The sequence below is a fragment of the Gobius niger genome (assembly GCF_951799975.1).
Source record: "Gobius niger genome assembly, chromosome: 18".
Taxonomy (NCBI): Eukaryota; Metazoa; Chordata; class Actinopteri; order Gobiiformes; family Gobiidae; genus Gobius; species Gobius niger.
Genome location: NC_136869.1, coordinates 23,222,518 through 23,247,838, shown reverse-complemented (window position 1 = coordinate 23,247,838; position 25,321 = coordinate 23,222,518). Strand labels below are relative to the sequence as shown.

The 25,321-nt window shown below is 42.6% G+C and overlaps 1 protein-coding gene across 1 annotated transcript in view; it reads left to right on the top strand.

Moving 5' to 3' along the window:
- Positions 1-11,662: 11,662 nt before the first annotated feature.
- LOC306977571 (pinopsin-like) overlaps positions 11,663-25,321 on the top strand; it is a 74,686-nt gene continuing 61,027 nt past the window's right edge. The window contains exon 1 of the mRNA XM_079575962.1: positions 11,663-12,380. Coding sequence (XP_079432088.1) covers positions 11,951-12,380 — 430 coding nt within the window. The 5' untranslated portion in view covers positions 11,663-11,950. The remainder of the gene's footprint in view (positions 12,381-25,321) is intronic.

Genomic DNA, 25,321 nt, shown 5'->3' with positions numbered 1-25,321 from the left:
ACCCCGTTAGCACATTTGAATATATTGTATCGCGACACATATCGGGCCCTCTGTATCGTGATACATATGGTGTCGCTACAGCCCAAGAATATACAGTACGAATGACAAATTAAATTCTGTTTTGGCAGCTTGTCATACTGGGGTGATGGTGGGCCCCGACACCAAATCAGCTGAGAACCACTGAATAAACAATACACTAATTGACAAAAAACAAGAAACAATGAATGATGTTGGCTTATACTTGTATTGCGCTTTATGAGCATGTGCTACCAAGTTTCTTAAAGTGCTCCTTCCAGGTGGGAATCAAACCTGGGACCCTCTAGCTGTGAAGCACGAGCACTAACCGCTCCACCATTACTTATGAAAATGTGGGAATTAGTTATTTAAACACCTTCAAAAATGGTTATATGAGTGGCTAGGTCTCTACAAGAGCTCTAACCGTCTCATGATGTTTATGTAACCGTGATTATTCTGACCTGACACTTCTTGGAAAAGCAGACCGTGATCAGTCTGACGTTGATGTGCTTCACTGATGTTCGTGTTGCGCTTCATCACTTACAGTTGAACAATAGTCTTTTATACGGACATTAGGGGTGTGTTGGAAGTCTCATTATAAGGGAGCTTTGTTCTTCATTCTATGTCGGTACGAGATAACTCAAGGACTGCTTTGTACAATCTCAACATAATTCTGAAATTGCCAGGTCAGATGATGTGCTGCACACACGTACTGGGAGAACTCTCATTCAAAGTCTACAGAGTAGTGTTGTTTATGGCCAAATGGGATCTATAACTTGAGACAATTCTATGAGGATATGGTTTTATTTTGTTGATATAAGATTTGTTCAACATGGATTATGGATTTCTTGTTTAATTTAGAAAAAACAAATCAGATTTTGCCTTGTTTTTTGGTGTTGAAAGCTCAACACATAAGGCACTTTAGGAAAGCTTTACCACCTCTCACTGAAGCCAAGCCAGGCACGGGGAGAACCTGCCATCAAGCAGAAATGCTCTCACGAACCTTCCTGCTGTGAGGAGGGAGCTCTAATGTTATAGCTCATAAACCGTAAACATTCCCATCAATGTAAAACGGCGAAAAATCTTTGGAGACATGTCCATCTCTCTCTCGCTATCTCGGTCATAATATAGGTTTTTGATCTTTTATTGCTTTTAATAATCGATTTAATCATCTGATACTGTTTTTGTCGTGAAACAACAAACCATGGCCTTCTCTTTACTTAAACTTCAAACTATGGCTGGCTTCTTTCATAACTGATGGGTTGTAAGATTCAATTTCATGGGGATATAAAACAGTTGTTCATGCACTCTTGTTCTAACAGTCTTCCCCGAGGGCTGCCTATACGGCACATATACTGAAACATCCGCCTGGTCAATAAGACAGTACATGAAGTACATTTCAACTTAAGTTTCTTGAAGTTGTTTTGTTTTTAGAAAAGTATATTTGTCAAAATCTCCTTGAGTCCCACCCAACCTCAGGGATTGTGCCAAGTTTTGGTAGGCAAGCTGTGGTTGAGTCCTTCCCAGACTCTTCTGACATAGGTCCCCTACAGCAATATGTCCATCCCTTAGCCACCAGCCTCACACTCAATAAACAGAAGGACCCTATTGTTAAATCTAGTTTTTATCACCTTCCTCTTTTTGCCAAAGTGAAACCTTTTTTAACTGAAAAACTTTGAACAAGTCAAGCACGCTTTTATCTCCTCTCACCTGGACGACTGGAATGCGCTCTATACAGGAACCAATCCGTGCTTCTTTGCACTGGCCTCCTGTTTCCTTTTAGAATTGATTTTAAGATTTTATTATTTGATTTTAAAGCTTTGACAGGACTGGCCCCTTAATACTTCACAGACCTCATCGAAAGTGAGGTCTGTGAAATGTAAGTGAGACGTGGGTATTGACTAAAAAGACAAGATGGTGGATACAAGCGGCTGAATTGAGTTTCCTGGTTTCAGGGTGAGGAGCTCAGTTTTATTTCAAAATAAAACAGAATGACTATATAACACAAAACAAGAACTTAAACACCAGACATGACACCCAGGACATGCTGGAGGGACTCTGAGGCGACACCAGGCTACAGAGATATAGTCCCTGGAGGAGCTGGAGGAGGTCTGTGTGGATCGGGAAGTCTGGACATCTCCGCTCAGACTGCTGCCTCCGCGACCCGGCCCCGGATAAAGCGAGAGAATGGATGGATGAATGTTGGTCTGCTGCTCCATTTTTTCTCCACACATGATGTCATGTATTATGCCCAGACAATTCAGTACACAGAATATTTTGGCAGTGGTGCTGTGGAGCATCCAAGTGCTCTTTTACAAACCAAAGTTGAATTGTTTGGACGGAACACACAACGTCATGTGTGGAGGAACACGCACAGCACAGCAACATTGTTCGGGTAGTATTAGTTTAAGCACATTCTTCTGATTTTGATGAAGATCAGTCCACATTTCGGGATTTTTAGGCAGAAATGTGAGAAATTCCAAGGCGCATACATTTTCCTCCCACTGTACATCAATTGCTCTGCTTTACTGTAGCAGCCATTGTTTCAGCCTGGTTTCTCCACTACACTGGCAGGCACATCTTATGGCAACTAAAGTCCGAAGGTTTACATTATTCTACGTTATACAACAGGTACCACAGGGTTCAATAACATAGTATATGACATGACCTTCAAGCACAAGACAGGTGAATGTGGAAAGAAAAGGCCACATTTAAAGCGAACTGCATTTTTTGAATTCTTTACATAAAAGAAAAAAAACCTTGAAGGTCATACATAATTCCTTATTCAAGCGACACACTGCAGTCCTTTCTGACACTTTATCCAGCTACTATATTTCTTAATTTATAACTTTATATACGGTATTAGAGTGGAGCAAAGTTTTTTATTCATTTAACAAATCTGGCAGCTCTGATTGCCCTTGGGTTTGAGATTTTATCATTCGAAATTCATTACTTTTTCTTGTAATGAGTTGGCAAATAAAGCCTATTTTACCAGACTTGATGATACAGATCGCAGCCGCAGTTCTTCCAAGTATCCCACACTGTCAGAAAGCGGGAATGCACTTTCACGCTCTCTTTGGGGAAATGGATGTGGCTCGAATAAACATGGTGCCCTGTAGTGACTGTGGGTTGCGCAAGACAGAGCGGAGCTTTGTCAGACGGCGGAGCAGATGTTTCCGGAGGTGGGCTGCTGGTGGTGATGCTGGCAGCAGAAACACAGAGTTGGACGAGAGTTCACGCCGTCTGAACTATCTTTGGTTCGATTCATGAGAAAGGCAGATGACTCAGGTGGATTCTGGCGTTTGTTTTTCATCTTTTGCTCTCTACGCGTGTGTCCCTTTTCAAATGCGCAGTGATTTGTCAGAAAGAAATGATCAGAAAAGTGTGAGTCAGGCGAGAGACGACGGGGGAAAACATTGATTTTTACACGCATGGTCAATGTTGAGACTTGGGCTAGTTTTGGCCCTTAACATCTTAGTTCAATGGTGCGTTCAAAGCAACTGGTGACTCGTGTTCATTCATTCACTTGGAAATTATACAACCTGAGAGCGTTCCAGGGGAATGAACGCATGTAAACAAAACGGCTAATGCTACAACAGTTAGCTAACATTATATGAATGTTTCTCAACATGAGATATAATTCAAAACATGATCAAACGTTATACTGATGGATGTGACCACAAGTAGGTTCACTTCACTGATGCAGTAGTTTTGTTAAAGTTTTATCATTCGCTGCACTTCTCCATTGGGGGGCGCCATTGCTGTCTTCATCGCAAACCTGAACTCGGAATTTACAAGTTGTAATTACCACTTTGAGCGTTTTTTCCAAGTGGCAGGTTGGAAATTAACCAGTTAACAGTTTGTGGCCATACCGCCTTTGCTCTGCCCAATCCCGTCAGACCTTGGAAGCTAAGCAGGGAAGGACCTGGACGGTACTTGGATGGGAGACCGTTTGGTAACACCAGGAAGCCTAGCGAATGTAGCGAGTGAGTGAGTGGTTGGTGGTGGTCGGAGGGGCCGATGGCTCAGACTGGTTGCCTCGCTTCCGTCAGTCTACCCCAGGGCAGCTGTGGCTACAATAGTAGCTTACCACCACCGAGTATGGAGTGAACGAATAGTGCAATGTAAAGCGTCTTTGAGTGTCCAGAAAAGCTCTATATAAAACCAATGCATTATTATTATTATTATTATTATTAATGTCAGAGTCACCATTTTTGTAAGGAACATTTTAGAAATCTCGTATACTAATGAGGGCCAGTCTTTGATTGACAAGCCATTAGCATTAGAGCTACTGGTAAGGGCGTGGCTATGACCGAACTACACGAGTCTACAGTGAAGATCCCGCCTTTATATCCTTTTTAGGAACATGCAGGAACAGCTCCGTCCGAGCTGGGGAGGAGTCTGTAAATCCGCCATGATGTCCCGCTCGAACGTAGTTATTATGGCAAACGGGGAGGAGTGAGGGGACGGAGTCTATTAATATTGAGTCACCATTAATGTCAGTAACAAAAAGACCAAACCTTCGCAAGACTTATTTTCTGACATTTTGTTGCTAGCGATTCTGAGATACCTAGGAAATAACTACGCCATCGACTTTCCCACACATTTTCATTGACAGATGTTGTCATGTTGGTTGTCCAAAGGTGAACGAGATGACTCTGTACACTGACGGGAGAAACATACAGCACTGGTGTTACAAAACTTTAAAACCCATTAAGCGTCACAGATAGAAGGTCCCGGGTTCGATTCCCACCTGGACGGGACCTCTCTGTTTGGTTTGCAAGTTATTATGCATTGATTAATTGGACACTCAAAGACACTTTACACTGCATTATTCATTAGCTTTATACTTGGTGTAGGTAAGCTACTATTGAAGCCACAGCTGACAGGAGCGAGGCTGCCAGTCTGTGCCATCGGCCCCTCCAACCACCACTAACCACTCACTCACTCACTACATTCACCCAGGCTTCCTGGTGTTTCCCATACTGAGGCCCTTCCTACTGAGCTCTGAGATCTGACGGGATCGGGCAGAGCAAAGGCGGTTCGGTCCGTGGTTCTCCCCGTGTCAGCGTAGGTTTCCTCCGGATACTCCGTTTCCCCTACCACTTAAAATATGTACAATATGCCAGAATGAGTGTAGTTTGTAATGGCACTGGTAGACTCACTACTGTCAGTCTACTCTAAAGGGCAGCTGTGGCTATAATTAAAGCTCACCACTACAGGGTATGGCATGAATCAATAATGACATATTTGGGAGCCTGACCATGCAACGCTCTAAAAGTCTTATTGTTTAGAGTTTAATTCACTTGGAAATTTGATGGGGAGCCAGTGCAGAGAGGATCAAATGAGAGTAATGTGTGACCGTCTGCTACATCCTAGAACCATTTGAAGACGATTCAAAGCAGATTTGTTAAAACAAGCAAAAAGGGAGTTACAATAATCTAACCGAGATTAGATAAAAGCACAAATCACCAATTCACGATCAGAGTTGGATCAAATTGGCCTCAACTTGAAAATGTTTCTCAAATGGAAAAATCTTTTGTTTGACCAGATGCCTCGATTGGCGTCAAGAGACAGAGACTGGTCAAACCAAACCCCAATATTTCTCATGCTCGACTGAACCAAGGAGCCCAGAGAACCAAGGTATTTCACAATCGAGGGGATCTTCTGCTCTGGAGCAAATATCAAAGTTTCAGTCTTTTTAGAATTCAGCTGAAGGCAGTTTTGACTTGACAATCCATTAACTCTGACAGTCTGGTCATCTCTGACTCCTTAAATGAAACAGTTATATGTCATCAGCATAGAGATTATAAGACGCATTTTTAAAGCGGCTAATGATTCTTCCAAGAGGGCTGATGTACAACAAAAACAAAGTCGGCCCCAAGACGGATCCTTGAGGAACACAATCCAGCAAAGGACTGGCTTCAGACAAACACATGCTTGTAAAGCGCAATACAAGTGCAAGCCATTATTATTGTTCTTGATATGACAGAAAACTTGCAATTCATTTTGTCCTATAATATCAGGAATCTTCAGCAAACGTTTCAAATTGATATCTCTGAATCTCGTTCTCCCCTTGTTCTCCTGCGGTCTCGCCTTAACCATGACTATTCCTCCTCGATCTGATCTTTACAGCCCTCTCTTTCAACTGCAGCCAGTCTGTTTGCGTCGGGCGATGCATTTTTTTACAAAGCCTCTCATTAGAGAAAATAGCAGATGTGTAAACCCTGCAATTTTCATGAGCACTTGTGCATGTTCCGTACGATCAAGTTCATGAAAGCGGTGCACTTGTGGGGCTACACGTCCACAGCGGCTTCCGGGGGTGCAGCCTCTCCACATCAAGACGCGTGTGGAAGTGCCATTACAGCCCTTCTATTAAAAAGACATGACGTGCAACAGTAACCAAAGCTCTTTATTTATTCTGTTCAGTGTTTGATGAATACATTAGCATAAGTGTCCATCGTTAATATTTGCAACCCTGATTGAATCTCTTGGGGATTTGTGGAGGATGATATGGATCGTAGCGTGATGTAAATAACAAAGCACGGCGTTCCATAACTAAAATACAAGGCCCTGAATGTCATTAAAAAAACTTTGAATTTGATTGTATCGAGATTGCTATTGAACATCCATATTTTCCTTCATTCCTCGGATTACTGGAATTGATTTGAACCTTTCTTTTTGCATTTGTAAAATCAGATATTCTATGTATAAACAGGGCCACAATTGCTCATATTTTCGGCAACAAAATTTAAATTGTGGCTCGAGCCAGTTTCAAATTTAAGATTTTATTTTGTTGATCTATTAGTTGGGGAGTTTCAAATATCTTGGTTGGATCTCTTTTTGGAATAAGCTATTTATAGAAATTCAATTCCATGCATTCCATCCATCCATTTTCTTCTGCTTTATCCGGGGCTGGGTCGCGGGGGCAGCAGTCTCAGCAGAGATTCCCAAACTTCCCGATCCACACACACCTCCTCCAGCTGTTCTGGGGGGACCCCGATGCGACACCAGGCCAGCTCGGAGACATAGTCCCACCACCGTGTCCTGGGTCTTCCACGAGGCCTTGTCCCACTAGGACATGCCTGGAACACCTCCCGCGGGAGGCGACCAGGAGGCATCCGGAACAGATGCCCGAGCCACCTCAGCTGGCTCCTTTCAACGTGAAGGAGCAGCGACTCTACTCCGAGCTCCTCCCGGGTAACTGAGCTCCTCACCCGATCTCGGAGGGTGCGCCCAGCCACCCTGCGAAGGAAACTCATTTCGGCCGCTTGTATTCGCGATCTTGTCCTTTCGGTCATTACCCAAATCTCATGACCATAGGTGAGGGTGGGAACGTAGATCGATCGGTAAATCGAGAGCTTTGCCTCGACTCAGCTCCCTCTTCACCACGACAGACCGATACAGCGACCGCATCACTGCTGACGCCGCACCGATCCGTCTGTCCATCTCACGCTCCATCCGTCCCTCACTCGTGAACAGGACCCCGAGATACTTGAACTCCTCCACTTGAGGTAAGGATTCCTCACCGACCTGAAGAGGGGAAGCCACCTTTTTCCGGTGGAGAACCATGGCTTCGGATTGTTTTCCGTGGTTCAATGCTCAAATAAATCAGGAAAAAACATTAAAAATATTGTGAAGTAAATGACTGGATATTGTGGAGTCGGTAGGAGCGGATGAAATATCATGAAATAGACAAGGGTGAGTTTGGCTTTTTTTCTTTTCTTCTTCCCGTTTAAAGAACCGTAGTTATGAAAAGTAACTCCCAGGCACCACTCCCCACAGAGACAAATCCAGACACTTTGTTCCTTCAAAAAAGTCTTTGAATCTTTAGAAAATAAAACCTCTTACCCCCCACCTGAACCAACTGAATTTCCTCCAGTTCGGCTTTACCCAAATCTAAAAGCTTCTCAACCGGAGATAAATTTCAAAGCTGAGATCTACAAAAGTGATGGTCACTTTGTCGCCACGTTTTTAGCAACAGTTTTGAAGCGTTTTTGTCGGTTTTTTGTCTCTTTTTTTTGTCAGTTTTGATTGATTTTTCATCGCTTTTTTGTGTGGCTTTTTGTCACGTTTTCGTCTGGTTTTTGGCACATTTTTGTCGCTTTTTCATTGCGTTTCCGTCACTTTTTTTTTTCTACTTTTTGGTCATATTTTTGTTGTGTTTTCATCCCTGTTTTCGTCGTTATTTTGTTTCCTTTTTTGTTGTTGTTGAAGACATAAATGCATACAAATGGAAACACAATTTACATATTGGACAGAGCCAGGTTTAACAAGACTTGTTTGAAGGGAAGTTTGGAGATGTTGTTTAGTTTTTGAATAAGTCCTGTTTATGGGGGGTTTTAGAACTCAATAAAATGGATATACTACAAAAGAGGAGATGTTGTTGCCTTTGACAATTACAATTTTCCATATAAATCAATGGAGAAGCGTTAAATCAGTGCAAAATTGGGAAGATTAGGCACTTTTCCTTGTCTCTAAAGCCCAAAAGCTGGAAGAAAAGTTGCGTCTCCCATTATAGTTGAACTGGATTGCGTGTATCCGAATCCGCCGTGCTCTGACATGTATAAAAGGTGAAGAAGACCTAAGAGAGTTCGATAACCCGCTCCGCTCGCTGCGATCTCATATGGGCTACACGCTAATTTAACTCATCATCACAAGTCCGGATTAACACTCCGAGCGTCTGACACAAAATCATTATGCGCCGGCCTCCGGGGGCGGTGCGGTTCAATCATTATGTAATAATTTCATGTATTATTGGCAGATGAGAGCGTTCTGAAAGGGCACCGCGGTCGACATGCACACCTTCATGTGACGCGGCATCAGTGTATCGCTTCAATGCATGCTTTGTTTTTTTATATACCGAGTGACTTCCAGGAACAGTAAGGAGATTTGGATAGAGAGCAATGAAAAGTCTGTATCTAGGTATTTCACCATTTATGCAGCGGAAAAGTAGAAATGATGCCGTTGTGAGTCAGTTCTTATGTCGTTAGATTAGATTAGCCATGGCCATGATGTCATAAAAGGCACTAAAATACATTTACATGAAAATACATGGGCCGAGGCAACCGGATATACTGTGTCATTTCTGCGTATTGAGCTTTAATGGTGGCTTAACCTCTTCACCAAAGTGTTTTTATGTTTGGAAAAAAGCGTAAAAAAACGGCGGCAAGAACGAGACAAAAAAAAAGTGATAAAAAGCTAACAAAAAAGGTACAGGAGAGAGATGATTCTCCAGTCAAGAAGCTTTTAGATTTGGGTGAAGCCAAACTGGACATTAATGAAAGGAAATGTGTTGTAATACAGTTTTTGTGGCCTGGTACGTTACTTTGGGCACCTATTTGTAATACACGGTTAATGGTAATAATGTTTATCAATGTGAGCACTGAAATGATAGAAATAAATCTATGAGGGTGCCCGGACTTTGAAATCCCCACCTTGTGACATCAGCATGTGGGGAGCAGGTGTTTAGGGTTCTTGAAAAGAAGACCCGACCCCAGCTATTAACTTGAATGGTCGGCCCGAGCTCGAAACAAACCCGACGTAAATAATTATTTATTTACTCATGATCAGGTCGTTTAGGTAAAGCTCTAACCCGCAGCCCAAAGCAAAGCTGCCTCAGGCGAAACGCTGCAGCGGGATGTGCGGTTCACTGAGCGCTAACCTCTGATGTGATATTGGGCTGTACGAAACCATTGTGTGAGAGGTACACGCATGGCCCACGTGCGGGACAGCAGCTCTGTGTCTCTGTCTCCTCTTTTCAGTAAAAAATGTATTAAATCTTAAACCCCGACCCAAACCCGACTGTAATGCGTGACCCCTCGGGCTCGGGCATAAAATCTTAGCTCTAGAGTAGAGTTTTATGAAAGCTCTGAGGGGAACAAAAAATGACTTTGTTGACCCTCCCTGAAGAGAGATCACCTCCCTCCACATTCGAGCCATCCTTTAACCCTTTTGTCATTATCACTCAGCAGGGGGATTTAGCCCAATACAGAATGGTGCAATATGGGTCAGTGCAATATCAGGTCTGTCAGGGCATGTGCATTATTGAGGTTTGTGCAATAGAGTCGATGCATTTACTATTTTCTATATTCTCCTCTGTTGTCCACTCTTGTTAATGTTATTTGTTTTAACATGATGTTACATAGTCTGTATATAGTGTCTCTGTATGTTTTTACTAACTCGTGTGTAACATCAACCTGCCAGGGGGCCTAAGGCTATAATCTGGCATATTTACATTTGTAAAAATGTTCATTAATATGTATTGTCCCTCTTTTTCAAATACAAAAAAATACAAAAAATAAAATAAAATTGTGCATGTTTTTGGTTTTGGGTGGGTGTGCATGTGAGAGAGTTGATGGTGAAAACCAGTCTATCTGTGACATCATGATTATTGAACTAATAAATAAACATTTGGACTACAAACAAATTTGAAGAATAATCCATGCAGTTGCAAAAACTACAGACGTGTCCTGGTCTCACTTGTGGATGTGTTGTTTCCTTTTGCTGGTGTCACGTTATTTCATGTTTGCACATAATACGGATCACGTTATTTCAAATGAAATTATCACGTTATTTCATGACACCAATTTATTATGAAATTATGTGATAGTTATTGGTTTACTTCATAATAAAAATATATCTGATTATTTCGGTATACGACGTGACTGTGGTTTGTTGGTTCTGGAGGCCAGTGTGAGCCTGCCCAGCGGACAGGATCATTTAATACAGACACAGTTTTCGTTATAGACTTCCATCCATCCATTTTCTTCCACTTTATTAATAGGACATGCCTGGAACACCTCCTGAGGGAGGCGACCAGGAGGCATCCGGGTAACTGAGCTCCTCACCCGATCTCGAAGGGTGCGCCCAGCCACCCTGCGAAGGAAGCTCATTTCAGTCGCTTGTATCCACGATCTTGTCCTTTCGGTCATTACCCAAATCTCATGACCATAGGTGAGGGTGGGAACGTAGATCGATCGGTAAATCTAGAGCTTTGCCCCGACTCAGCTCCCTCTTCACCACGACAGACCGATACAGCGACCGCATCACTGCTGACGCCGCACCGATCCGTCTATCGATCACACGCTCCATCCGTCTTGAACAAGACCCCGAGAAAGTTGAACTCCTCCACTTGAGGCAGGAGACTTCTTTTGCACTTTTTGCGTTCAGCCAACAATGACAAACTGCAGAATGACCAAATAGCAAACCAAGTATCTATTCCAAAACTTGAGGTTAACTCGCTGTTTGTTTGCATTACATCACGCCTGCATGTTCTGACCGCAGCAACCCGCCGCACCTGGGTTGGTAATTGTATAATGAACTAACCTGATATATTTTTTATTATGAAATAAAGTGATAAATATCACGTTATTTCATAATAAATTGGTATCATGAAAAAACGTGATCCGTACATTGGACAAACATGAAATTATCTTGAAATAACCGGCGAAAAAACAACACAAAGTGAGACCAGGACGCTTCCATAAAAAACATCCCCTTGTTTAACAATACGTTTTCTGTCGGCACACATGTGGATACTTCGTGTACCAACGACTCTCCATCCGCTTCACACTTGCGCTTCCTGGCGCACTTTACGCACAGCTCTCCAAAGACCAGCCGGTCAGGTGGATGAAGGGTCGGAGCGCTTACTTCACCTCTGCCTCTATAGAGCGCACAGAGGGAGGGGGGCGGGTCCAACTTGGCACCACCACCAGCAGCAGCGCGCGTGTGTTTGTACTCGGAGAGCTCCACATTTCCCGTTAGGGCTCTGCGTGGAGTGAGTGAGTTGTGTTATCCTCCAGTTTTTTGTGCCCTGTGCGCAACGGGATTACCCCCTTTTTTTTTTTTTTAAATTTCCCACATGGGTTGACAGCGCACGGGAGTTTCCCCACTTCACTGTCCCGCTGTGGAGCAAAACAAACTCCTCTGCGGCATGATCGTATCCAACGTGAGCCTGCACTGCGCGCACTGCTTCGCCACGGCCGCCGCGGAGGAGCAACATCACCAGCCGCATTTATCCAGCTCCGTGCCCCCTTCCTCTGCCTCCTCATCCTCCTCTTCGCCCCCAGCCGAAGCGCACCACTCCCCGCAGTCCCTCTCGCCCACGGGGCACCTGGTCGTGGCCGTGGTCCTCGGCTGCATCGGCACCGTCGCGTTCCTCACCAACTTCCTGGTGCTCACGCTGTTCTGCCGCTACCGGACGCTGCGCACGCCCATGAACCTGCTGCTCGTGAGCATCTCCTTCAGCGACCTGCTCGTGAGCGTGTTCGGGACCCCGTTCAGCTTCGCCGCCAGCATCCACGGGAGATGGCTCATAGGGCGCGCGGGCTGCGTGTGGTACGGCTTCGTCAACGCGTGCCTGGGTAAGCGCCTTTTCCTCTCCCTCTCTCTCTCTCGCTCCGGAGCTCGTCCCATACGCTGTACGGGACGGGGCAGTGGTGGGATCGGTCGGTGTGAGAGGTCGTGCGTAATGATCTGTTGCGTTTTGGGGGGATGCTTTTAAGAGCAACGGAATGTAAAGAATGGATTTCTCCACGATCGGAGTTGGCTGGGTAAAATGGTAATGCGCTCATCGTGCGTAAAAGAAGCATTGGTGTTTGGGCTGGAGTTTGTGGAAATGTTTGCTTCATTTTTTGGATTGAAATTATTAATAGGCTATTGTGTGAAGGTGTGACACATTAGCTGTGGTAAAGTTACGCTGGAGTTACCGAGGCTACAAGGAGTAAAAGCACTAATGGGTTATGAAGCGCACAAAAAATATTCATTCAAAGTCTGAGTTGCATTAACAATAAGTTTGCACTAAATCTTTTGAAAGACGACGGTGTTTGAGTATTTATTTGAGTTGTTTAGCTCGTCTTTAAAGTGTCGTTTTGTCTGTGGCGACATTGGACATTGGAGTAATTACACTCATAGAAACGTTTGGACTAATCTGTCAGATCGTTGGTTCAAAAGAGCATCCCAAAAAGACTGGCGTTGTTTGGTCTGCGGTTATGGTTCAAAGAACGTCCCAATATGGTGTACGTCCCATCAGTTTTGCTTGAGTGTTGGGACGATTGTTTGGAGTTTGAATCAAGGGGGTCAAGTCAAAGTGTGAGATTGGGATAGAAGGGAGAAGAGTAGTTTGAAAGGAAGAAAGAGATGCCTGGATGGATGAAGGAGTCAGAAGCTTGTTCACGATCATCATTAAACTATACCACGGCCACTACACACTCTGGCTTTTTAACGCACCTCACTAGATAGGGTATACAAATTGGACATGTCTTTGATCTAATATCAATAACAAATAGTGGATAGTAATGACAATAAGGAAGTGGCAAGATGGCAGATTATAAAGTCCAATATGACTATATGAAATCGGACATTCACTGATAATGACAAGAATGACAATTGTTATGATAAATAACAATAACTACCAATTACATTATTACTATTTTTGATTAGCATGCCGTGTTAATGATATGAAATGGTAAAACCTCCTTGTTTGCCAGTGCTGCAAAAGTCTGTTGATTGTATGTTGACAATTGTAGCAACAGTAGGATAAAACTTAACTCACAAATACATATAGGTATATATTTGTGTTCTGAAACTAGTATAGAATACTCAGAAAGGATTGTACTTTGTTTATTTAATGTAAATGTAAAAGAAATGTATAACTGTAGCATCATGAATTGCAAATGTAATGTACATGAACAAGGGGTCGGCACTTATAAGCTTTTGCTTCAGTCGACTCCCTTAGAGCTTCCATTAACTGTATGATTGTGAAACTATGGAGAAAGAGAAAATGTTAATTGCTCAAATAAACTACACAAACAAACAAACAAACTTCACCGCAAACTCTACATCGCTCGTGAAATTGCAGGGTTGCAGTTGTTTATGTCTGCTCCCCGAAAGTTGTGAAACGCGGTTTAACAGGGCCTGCACTAGGCATAGGCGACCCAGGCGGTGGCTTTTGGCGCCATCTGCTGGAGGGGGCGACGAATTGCGCTTTAATGTTTGAACCCCATGCTCCCGCCATCTGTAACATCGCCGATTCTCGGAGGAAAACCTCGGAACGGAAATAGAGACTTGCTTTTGTCTTTTGTGTTTGGAACTAGACAGCCTGCCCCGGGCCGTCGACTTAATGTTAAAGGGTTATCCTCTTAACTGAGTGCATTTTCTCCAGTCCGGCATCGCCTGAATCTAAAAGCTTCATGACCGGAGAGCTTCCAGCCTCTAGGGCCAGTGTGACGCCTCATTTGAAAGCTAAGGCCGACAAAACAGATCACAACTTTTTTGTCGCGTCGTCGAACACTTTTTCCTCGCGTTTTTCTCACGTTTTCGTCGTGTTCTCGTAGTTTTTGTTTTGCATTTTGTTGCTTTTTCATCGTCATTTTTTTCTTGTTGCTTCTTTGTCGTGTTTTCATCACTTTTTGGTAATTTTGTAAATTATTATTCCTTGTCCAACATGTTTCTTGCTTCTCATTGTCGCTCTTTTGTTGCTGTTTTTGTTGTTGTTTTTTCATCACTTTTTGGTTGCGTTTTCATCCTCGCTCTTGTCACCATTTTGACAATCTGTTGTTTTTTTCAAGAAGCCTTTCGATCTGGGTAAAGCCAAACTGGAGAAAATGTGCCCGGTTCAGGTGGGGGCTAAGAGGGGTTAAATAGCTAATTACTAGCCTGATTTATTGAGCGTTGAAATCTAAAAAAAAAAAAAAAAATTATAATTTTGACAGACAACCAAATCAAACCGTGCATTTAAACCTGGCTTGTTACACTAATGCACAGAAAAAAAGTCCAAATCGACGCCTCTCTATTGAGTTTGTTTTGCCTGTTCACCTCGCCTTAAGCCCACATGTTTTTTCTAGTAGATTTAACATGATCGTTTGAACAAGTAAAGTCATTTTTTATCACTTTAATCAGCTCTTAAACTTCCTGCTTAACCATCCACTTGATAATCACTCTCTCACCACAAACATCTCCGGCTGCTGCTTGAATTCTTTGCTCTTCACGGCAAAGCGAGCGGAAGAGTCTCGGGACCATTAAAGTCTTTCTCCCAAACCGGAGCTGAACATTCTGCTGCTGCTGAGTTGTAATTTTATTGTGGATAGAAGTGCACTCATGCTTCATCTTTCAATAAACGTCACAGCCTTTTTTTGTTGTTGTTGTAAAATCAGCCAGTAAATGCCATTTGAAGTGGGATTGTATAGTGTTTATTCTCCTCTTTGGATGACCGGAGCTTGTTTTATTTCTGTACTTGTAGAGATCCTTGGCAAAGAGCTAAATATCCAGTTTATTCTCCGGTCTTTTCTTTTTTGTCTGTTTTTGCTCCAGGGATGATTGTCTGTGAAGTGTGGAAGCTCAGTCTTGACTTTTACTCATGAATTGGAACCCATTTAGACTCACAGACTGTCACTTTAATCTAGTTTAACAGATATGTTAAAGTGAGAAATGAGACACTGTGTTCAGGATTTCTATTTGGCCCGACAGTGCGAGCTTTCATGTTTAGGTAACAGCGTCCAAGTTACATTTTTACTGCGTCCGATTTTCCGGAGGTCATTCATGTGGCGAGCCCTCCACCCCCACCAAACATACTCATATCATTGAGATAAATTCATAAGAATGTTTTGCTCAAATGGAATCAGGCCTAAACATAAACGTTTTTCATATATTCCAGCATTTGAATTCCTTTTTAAAAAACCACCAAAGCACTGGCAGATTAACAGTGTTAGAACTCTCACTGTGACTGCATCATTTTGAAGGCCTGAACACCAGAAGTACATGGATACTTCAGATACTTTAAACAAAAGAACGTACTTTAGCTGCTGAACTTGATTCCCTCAGAGTTCTGACTCTAAAGGCTGAAGGAAGCAAAAGTAACAGGAACTCAGTGTAACTAATACGCTGCGTTTTTCTCACCTTTTCGTAGCTTTTTTGCTTTTGTGGCCTTTTTGTTGTGTTTTTGTTGTGTTGTGTTGCTTTGTTGTTTTGTTGTATTGCTTTGTTGTTTTTGTTTTGTTTTTGTTGCGTTTATGTTTTGTTTTTATTGTGTTTTTGTTATGAAGCCTGGGCATTAATTCAACCTGGGAGACTAGTTTCAGCATCAACGACCTCCAGCCAATGATCGCTTCTGTGAGGGCCACACCTCCACCTCCGTAGCAGCCAATCATTGCCCTCGGTCCCGCTTTTAAGCCTCCAGCAATCATGGATCATTTGCTTCCCAGCTGTGCTGCGACTAGGGATGTCACGGTAACCGGTGTAGCGGTGAACCCCGGTAAAAATTTTGACGGTGTGAATTACCTTCTTGTTTTGTGTTTTTATTATTATCTCGGTGAATAACCGCACCCGCGGCGTCGGCACGGTGAGCCTCACCAGCCACCGTCTCATCTGCTGCAGTTTCCGCGCATGCGCACTTTGTGGTTTGCAACCCAAACAAAACTTTCTCGAAGCTGGAATCATGTCCGACACGACAGCGCAGGATCTGTCAGCCTCAGAGTTCAGTTTGCGGAGCGTGCAGGAAAAAGTGTCACCAAATGCAGCAATACTTCGAACCTCTGACTCACCTGCGTGACCGTCTCCCACAGCTCTATAGCAGTAAGCTAACGTTAGCGTGACCGTCTCCCACAGCTCTATAGCAGTAAGCTAACGTTAGCGCTTTAGCTGAAATGCTGATGTGGGACTTTGGGTTGAGGGAGAATGTAACGAGTCGCCTCATAGTGCGGCTGCAGCGCCACCACCAGCATAAGCCGTGTCCGGATACCTCCGCACGATGGCACAATGCGTTACGGGGCTCCCGGTGGCAGATTGCAATAGATTCACTCTCGCAGCAGTTTTATGAATTTAATAATGAGGCATTTTCCCAAATCTGCAAAGCGAAAGCTCACTGGAAGGACAACAACAGTTTTCCTGATATAGACGGTTTATCTTCGTTTCTGACGCTATAAATAGTCCATGTAACACCCTCGAAATGATCAACAACACATCGTTATAGTTCCTTTACTTTGATGTGATAAGGCTTTGTCTGTATTTTTTATGTAACAAGCACTGTCAAACTTTTTTGAAACGATTTCAGTTTGTGTAGGACTATCAATGCTTTCTGAACATATTAACACACATTTAAAAAAAATACCGCGATAATACCGAGAACCGTGATAATTTTGGTCACAATAACCATGAGGTAAAATTTTCATACCGTGACAGCCCTAGCTGCGACCCTTGTCCACCCCATATCCACCTCTTCTGCCCACGGCTTCTCCCTGCTGCGTCTTCACAGGTCTCCTATACCACCACCAGTGTCCAGGCCGGGGTCTGATCGCCAAAACAAAGTACATGTCAATAAATCTCCCTAATCGCTGCTTTTGTCTGTTTGAGTCTATCCAGGTTGAATTGTTTTGTTGTGTTTTTGTTGCTTGTTGTGATTTTCAGCAGTTTTTTTGTTGCCTTTTTGTAGCTTTTTCATCACTTTATTGTTTCTCTTTCGAAAATGTGCTCAGTTAAGGCGGGGGTTAAGAGGTTAAACACTAGTCCAGGCATGTTCTGGACTTACAAACTAAAGGTCTTTAGTTTGAATCCCGCCTATGACTGGTGCATACTGTTGCTGTGTAATCGGGAAAGAGCTGTGTGTGTGTGTGTGTGTGTGTGCGTGTGTGTGTGTGTGTGCGTGTGTGTGTGTGTGTGTGTGTGTGTGTGTGTGTGTGCGTGTGTGTGTGTGTGTGTGTGTGCGTGCGAGTGGTTGGTTAGAGTCGGAATATGTGAGCGAACGCGCTTGTTAAAATGTACAAATCTAAGCCGTTCTTATTATTTCATGCTGTACATGTGTTTTCCTTCTTTCCCCTCTCCAGTCTCTCCTCCCCTCAGTCCACCACCCCAACCCCCCCACCCCCCCCTCCTCGCTCGCCCCTCGCTCGCTCCTCGTCCTAAATCAGTCAGATTTCACAATCCATTGACTTTGGCACGGAACCACTGGTGCGCGCTCATTCTGGAGCCCGACGACGCCATCACCCGGGCTGTTCATGGTGACCCCCCGCCTGCCGGGATGACGTATTATCAGCCTTTGAAGAGTCGAGGATGCCACGTCTCAAAAGGAACGCAAACTTTTTGAAGACAATCGAGCGGGAGTGAAAGAAGCAAGGCATGAAATAATGATTAAAAAGGCTGAGACGGCGTCAGCTGATGTGTTACATAACAGACGGGGCGTGGGAAAGGCTGTATGTTTCAAACATGTGTCTGTCTTTGCCAACGGTTTAGTTCAGTGTCAGATAGGAAGGTCTTCAGCTAACACCAATCAAACTTTTAAAGTCGAAACGCAACATAACTCTGCATTTATTATTTCCAAACATTAGCATCATTCCAGTGAAGAAAGGAACTATTAGGAAATGTTGATATTTAAGGCGTGACGCTACAAGGGAAACTGTAAATGTAGAGATATCAATCTGAAACTTTTGCTGTAGATTACTGGCATGAATATGTATTGGCCTAAAAATGCCCAAAGTTTCCTGTATTTTCCTGTATAATCTGAATAATGGATTGAGCCAGGTTTAAATTCATGGTTTTATTTTGTTGATATATTTGTTTCAAAGACTATTTCAGAGGGCGTTTTGAATATCTCGTTTAGTTTTACAACCAGCAGTTTGTACTTAAAAACTATACTATATATATATATATATATATATATATATATATATATATATATTAAAACAAAATTCTAAGTCTGAGAGTGGAAAGTTTGAAGTCTTGTAGGAGCTACTGATGTGGACACGTCATTACCACAATGTGATGAAAATGCATTTTGAAAAAATGGTTCTTGAAATTACCCAAATAAATCTTTGGAGAAACATTGTGAATATTAGGTATTTTTCATTTCCAGGTGAAAGTTTATACAGTTGTGCTCAAAAGTTTACATATCCTGGCAGAATAAATAAAATAAAAATTGACCATTTTTCAAAGAATATGAAAGATAACACAAAAATCCATTTATGCTCAAACAACTGAGTTTGCCATTTATAAATCATAGTGAAAAAAGACAGCACCAAAATGACTCTGATCAAAAAGAACTGGTGATCTTAATACCGTTTATTGCCCCTTTACCATCAATGACGGCTCTGAGTCTTTTGTGGTAGTTGTGGATGAGGTTCTTTATATTTCTGATGGTAAAGCGGCCCATTCTTCTTGGCAAAACGACTCCTTGTAGTTCCTGTAAATTCCTGGGCTGTCTTGCATGAACTGCACATTTGAGCTCTCCCCACAGTGGTTCAATAATGTTGAGGTCAGAAGACTGAGATGGTCACTGACGGGACCTTCTCTTTCTTCTGCTGGAGCCAGTGGCATCAGAGAAACACCTCCATATTACACAGTAGGTCTGGTGCACTTTTTAGTTTTCAACAAGGCCAACGATGGCCATGATGAAAAGTGCACCATACTCTTCTCTTCCTCTGGCACAAGTTGATCTTTGTCTCATCTGTCCTAGGATGTTGTTTCAGAACTGTAAAGGCTTTTTAGATGTTTTTTTGCCTCCTGTTTTTGAGGCTCACCAGTGGTTTACACCTTGTGGTCTGTTTTCTCTCTGGTGAAGTCTTCTCTTGATTGTTGACTTTGACACACACATCCTGGACAGTGTTTTTGATCTGACCTCGTGTTGTGAAGGGGTTTTCTTCACCAGGAAAACAATTCTTCTGTCATCCATCACATTTGTCATCCGTGGTCTTCTGGGTCTTTTGGTGTTTTTCAGCTCACCAGTGTGTTCTTTCTTTGAAATAATGTTCCAACCTGTTGATTTAGCCACGCCTAATATGTTTGCTCTCTCTCCGATGGGTTTGTTTCGGTTTTTCGGCTGGTAGTGCTAGCTCTTTGGATCTCATATTGAAAAAAACAGCAACAACATCCAAAAGGCAAATATCACACTTGAAATGAACTCTGGATGTCTCACTCGGTCATCTGATTTGGATGCAAATACTCTCAAATTACAGCTGAGAGTGTGCAGTTCAACCACATTTTTGTTGTTTCATTGTTTCAAATTGATTGTGGTGATTTATAGAGCCAAAAACACAACATTTCAGTCGATGTCCCAGTATTCATGGAGCTCACTGTATACGGCCTTAATTCTTGTACAATTCCTGCGATGCTTTCCGCTGTTCCACAGAAACACTACATTCTTACCCGAAGGTCAAAAAACCTGGAGCAGCGATGTCAGTGAGTGAATTTCACTGTGGAAAATGTCTAGAGCTTCGACACAATCGGCGTGCGATGAGCTGGCATTGGGAGTCTTACAGAAAGAGAACAATACGTCGACCTCCGTTTTATGAAAAAGTAAAGAAGAGAAATGGAAGCGGGTGAGTCATTTCAGAAACTGTACTGTGCGGCGCAAACATTCATTTAAAAGCTCATTTCCAAACGCAGTGACACACGTAATGCTCTCGCTGCGTTCAATAAAACGGTGAAAGGCCCCCGCGGTGCAAAAGACGCCTTTTCCGTTGACGGATTGTACGAGTGAACGCCTGAATGGTTCCTTGATTTAAAAGAGCTTTGAGTGCCCAGACGACGTTGCAAATGCTTATTTTCTCTCTAAACAATGTCCGATAATCGTTGATGATTTGCCTTGCCTTTAAACACGTCGCCTTGACAGCGAGCAAATAGATTTCCCAAACTTTTCCCTCTGCGTGCCATCGCTCCCCCTCTCCGTCGCTGCTCTTAAATCTCCGCTCTCTCCGGGGGGAATCTCGCTGCCGGTCAGGTGCTTTTTTTTCAAATCCCTCGCCCTCATTTCGGTCCCTCAACCATGAAGCTATGAGCCCTAAACTCCCCCCCCCCCCCCACACACTCAAACCACTCGCTCCTGACATATCGGGTGGGATTTCCACTGCAGTCTGCCGCCTAGCTATCACCGGGCCTGGGGAATTCTAATTGGAATTTCGATACTCTGAGAGGAACAGAAAAATGAAGAAGGAAAAAAAAAACAAGTTATAACTGGGAGACTCTGAACAAGCGGATTAGGGGGCTTCGCTTCACTGGAGGGACTCATATCAGGGCGAAGGAGAAAGTGGATTTGAGGAATTGTGCGAGTGCTTTACTGTAAGAGAGGTGGGAGGGGGGTTGCTGTGATTGCTTTTGATAAGGTGTAGTCATTTGTTTTCGTTCAGCGTCCCGCGTCATTTGCCCCGCCTGTGCTGCGGGGTGTTCGGGCACGGTTCTCCACGGAATCAGAAACAACTCATCCGTCCGTTGATCCATCTTCTCGCGAACATGGACGCTCCGTCGGATAGAACCTTTGACCACTTGTCTCACCCTTTCATACAGTAGAGGAAGAGTATAGGAACACGTGCTGGCCAACCAAACAAGAGCTTTGCCCTCCGACTAAGTTCTTTTCTTGACCGTCGAAGTCCAATGCATCGATCGCGCCACTGCAAACGATCGATCTCAGGCACATGTCTAAGCCAGAATCCATGGAATTACTGCTCCTGCTCCACCACGGCCATATGGTGAGGTCCCTATATGCAGCCGAGGTTAGTCCGCCAACTGCTGTTTCGTAAAAACGACATCACCCACGCAATCAGACTCCAAACCTCCCAACCCGCACGCCACTAGCTTTCATTATATTTTCAACATGCAGGATCTGATTCTTTTGAGAGACTTCCGTTAAGTCAAACTGCTGTTCAATAAAACAGCGCTTCACAAACCCCGCAGACTCTGAGCTGGATCTGCACTGGCTCTGGAAGTTTCAAACATGAACCAGCGTAACGTTATGAAGCCACAGAAAGTGATGATGATGAAGAGCAGTTTCAGACTCACCCTCTGCAATATAGAGACACTCTGGTCAGATATTCCACCAGAGCCTGTCCTTTGGTTCATCCTCAGAGAGAACCAGCCGCATTAACGCCCAGCTGATGCATTTTTCATTTATTTATTCATTTGAGAAGAAAAGTATTTCAAACATTTTTTACCGAAGAAAGGAAAACTTTCGGCAAACACTTATGCAAGAAACTGATGCATGAGTCTATAAAGGATTTATCGTTTACAAAAATAAATACACCATATGGTACTTAAAATTTATAACAAGGCACATCTCTTTTTCATTTTGGATCATACAAAAATATATGCACGAACTCACTTCAATATCGCTCAGCCTTACTAAACCAAATATACCCATGTGTACAAGCTCTGTATAATGATATAGAAATACAAACTGTCTGCCTCTGGCCATACACTGAAGATTGATGGGAACATTTTACACTGCCCTTGATACATTGTACATTTTGCTTCGTTTCGTTTCGTTTCGTTTCGTTTATTATGAATATACAATAAAAACATTTACACATTCATTCATGGAGCATTGCATATTCATAAATGGGACACCCTTGAAGCAACAGTTTGCTTATATATGGGGCCCAAGATAGGACACAATATTAAAAGCACAAACATACATTAATACATTAGCAACCTAGGAAACATTACCTTTGTTGCCTATTACCTTCCAAACCTATAACTAACCTTACCTGCTCTAATCTAACGCTCCCTTATCTTACTTTTATTACTTTAGCAATGCATCAATTTAAAAGAGTACACACTATATGCTCACACACATTGGGACATACTACCATCAGACACAAGTTTTTAATTTTTTATTTGTATGTATCTATTTATTTATTTATTTATTTTTATTGTTTAGAGGCCCAACTAGGGTTTATTGTATTTTCCTAGAAGCTCAATTTTTAATTTCTTTTTAAAAATGATCAAAGATGTAGCAGTTTTAATTTCAGTGTTCAGTTTGTTCCAAATTTCGGGGCCTTTACACGCCACACTAAAACTTGTACACTTGAGTGTCCTCGTTTTCCCCTTCAAGAGGGTTTTATGTCTCGTGTTGTGATCATGAGCAGGTGTAGAAGTTGGGATGAGCTGAGCCAGTCTATCCTTAGGTCTAGACATGACATTATACATTACACATGCATTTTGAAAGAAGTTGCACTCCGTGAGTTTCAGCAGCTCATATTTATAGAAAAAGGAGTCAGTGGGGCTGTTAAACTTGGCCCAAGAGATGGCTCGAATGGCTTTCTTTTGAAGGGCTTGTAGTTTCAAAAGATAACTACATAGGTATCACAATGTAATGGGACGTGTAACAGTCAACTTGTACTTATGGGTTTGATACACAAGGGAATAATAAGTATTAGTACTTTGGTGGTACCTAATGTAATAAGACATAAGACATAACTCTAACCCTAACCTTAAGCCCTAACCCAATGGGTCTTCTGTCTTGTTACATTATGTACCTCCAAAGTACTAATACACATTCCATTGTGTATGTTCTGCAGGTACAACTTAGTACACATCAGTGTTAATTTTGACAACATATATTATTTTAGTTTTAGTCATAGTCTTTTGACTAAAATGTAATTGAATTTTAGTCGAGATTTAGTCTAAAAAAACTTGTCAATTTTAGTCTAGTTTTAGTCGACTAAAATTGCATGTCAATTTAGTTGCATTGATAATATTCATTATAATCATATTTAATCAAGGTCCTCGACTTCATGGAGCTGCTCCACATGAACAAAGCTCAGACCTGTTCATTTGACAGTGAATTTAAATGATCTGAGGCTCTTTCAGACGGTCAATAGAAGTTTAGATGATTTTAGTCTCTCCTTTTCATTTTTATTTAGTCTTATTTTAGTCGACAAAAATATCTGGACATTTTAGTCATAGTTGTAGTCTGATGAAAATGTTTTAATTTAGTTTTAGTCCAATTTTAGTCGTCAAAAATAACACTTTGACTAAAATTAAGACTAAATATTTTAGTCAATGAAATTAACACTGGTACACATTGTTACAAAGCACATTGCAATGTGCTATATTTAGTTTGGTACAATGTATCAAGGTAATGTAAAATAAAGTGTGATCACATTTATCATTGGAAATGTTTTTTGTTTATAGTCATGAAAATAAAACATATTTTCATGTCAAGAGGAGCTAAGACGGCTTTTTTTTTTAATTTCAAATAATAAAACAGGAAACTATTAAATTAAAATGATAAAAAGTTAGTATAGTAACATATTTGTTGCGTCCCAATTCTTCACAAGGACTTGTTCATGCACATTCCACAACTTGCTGGGTCACTTTTCAGGGTCACTTTCACAAAAATGCCAGAAAACTCATTTGGAAGTTCATGAAATTGATACAAATGCTTTATAATTAGATGCACAGTTTTTGTTTCAGTCCACAGAAAAAGCCTGGTTGAATCCAGCAGGATAGAAATGTGCAGAAACGAGATCTAGTGGTTCTCAGCTATACCTATGGCCCCCAACTGCGCTTGTAAATTCTGTCCATAAAGATGATGAACAGAGCAGGTGAAAAAGGGCAGCCCTGTGGGGGTCCAACAGTGTGCCGGCTTTTCAGCAAATCTGTGAAGTCTTCAAATCGAATACCCTTGAACACCCCTCTGAGCTAGTTCAACGCCCAATGGTATCCCCCTGCTACACGCAATGGATGAAAAGTGCAATCCTTCTGATTTCAATACCTCAGTCATTACTTCAGATACTTACATGATAAAAAGCAATCATGTGTCTTTAGTAATGTCTAAAACTGCAGCCCAGTTAAAGCCCTTCGGTCTGTAATGGCAAAACTGTTGTTTTTTTCTGCCGGCCCAAAAGTACTCCAGGAAACCCAGCATGCCATTGCCTGATACTGTTGTAAAACTCTTCCTAAAATCAATGTCGGGCCTATTCAATAGGCGGCCCGAGGGTCAGGTCCAGCTTGCCAAACAATTCAATCTGGCCCGCAACCTCATTTTCTACAAAAATTGGGCATTATGTGCGGCACTTTCACATCACTCCATGGAAGTGGAGAGAGCGCGCTCAAATGCAGAGACAAAAGGCTTATCGTTGGACGGACTCGCATATTTCACCAAACCGAAGCATCGTGTCTTTGGAGCTTTGCCCAGATTATCACATGAAGTAGCAGGACTCTTCACATTCCGCGGCAGATGGACAGCGTGTTTCCCTGCCTTCATCATTACAAAGTGCCTGACCAGCTGCTTCAAGGCAAACCAGCAGTTGTGGATTGTGACAAGTGTTTAACTGGTCAACACTCCTGGTAAACCTTGTTATCTGGATGGATTTGTACTTTGCCAAATAAGATCACAATAATTGATATGACAGGTGCATTTTGCTTCCTTTCAGTTTTCTCATAGCGCACCAGGTCTGGACAGGAGAACGGCGGCTCCACAGGTGCCTGCAGCCCTCTGTCCTCTCAGCTGTGAGGAGGTGCACAGAGCAGAGTCTCATGTTTGAGAAGCACAGGTCTGAGGTCTTGGCTCATTACCAAGTCCTCACATTTTACTGTACTA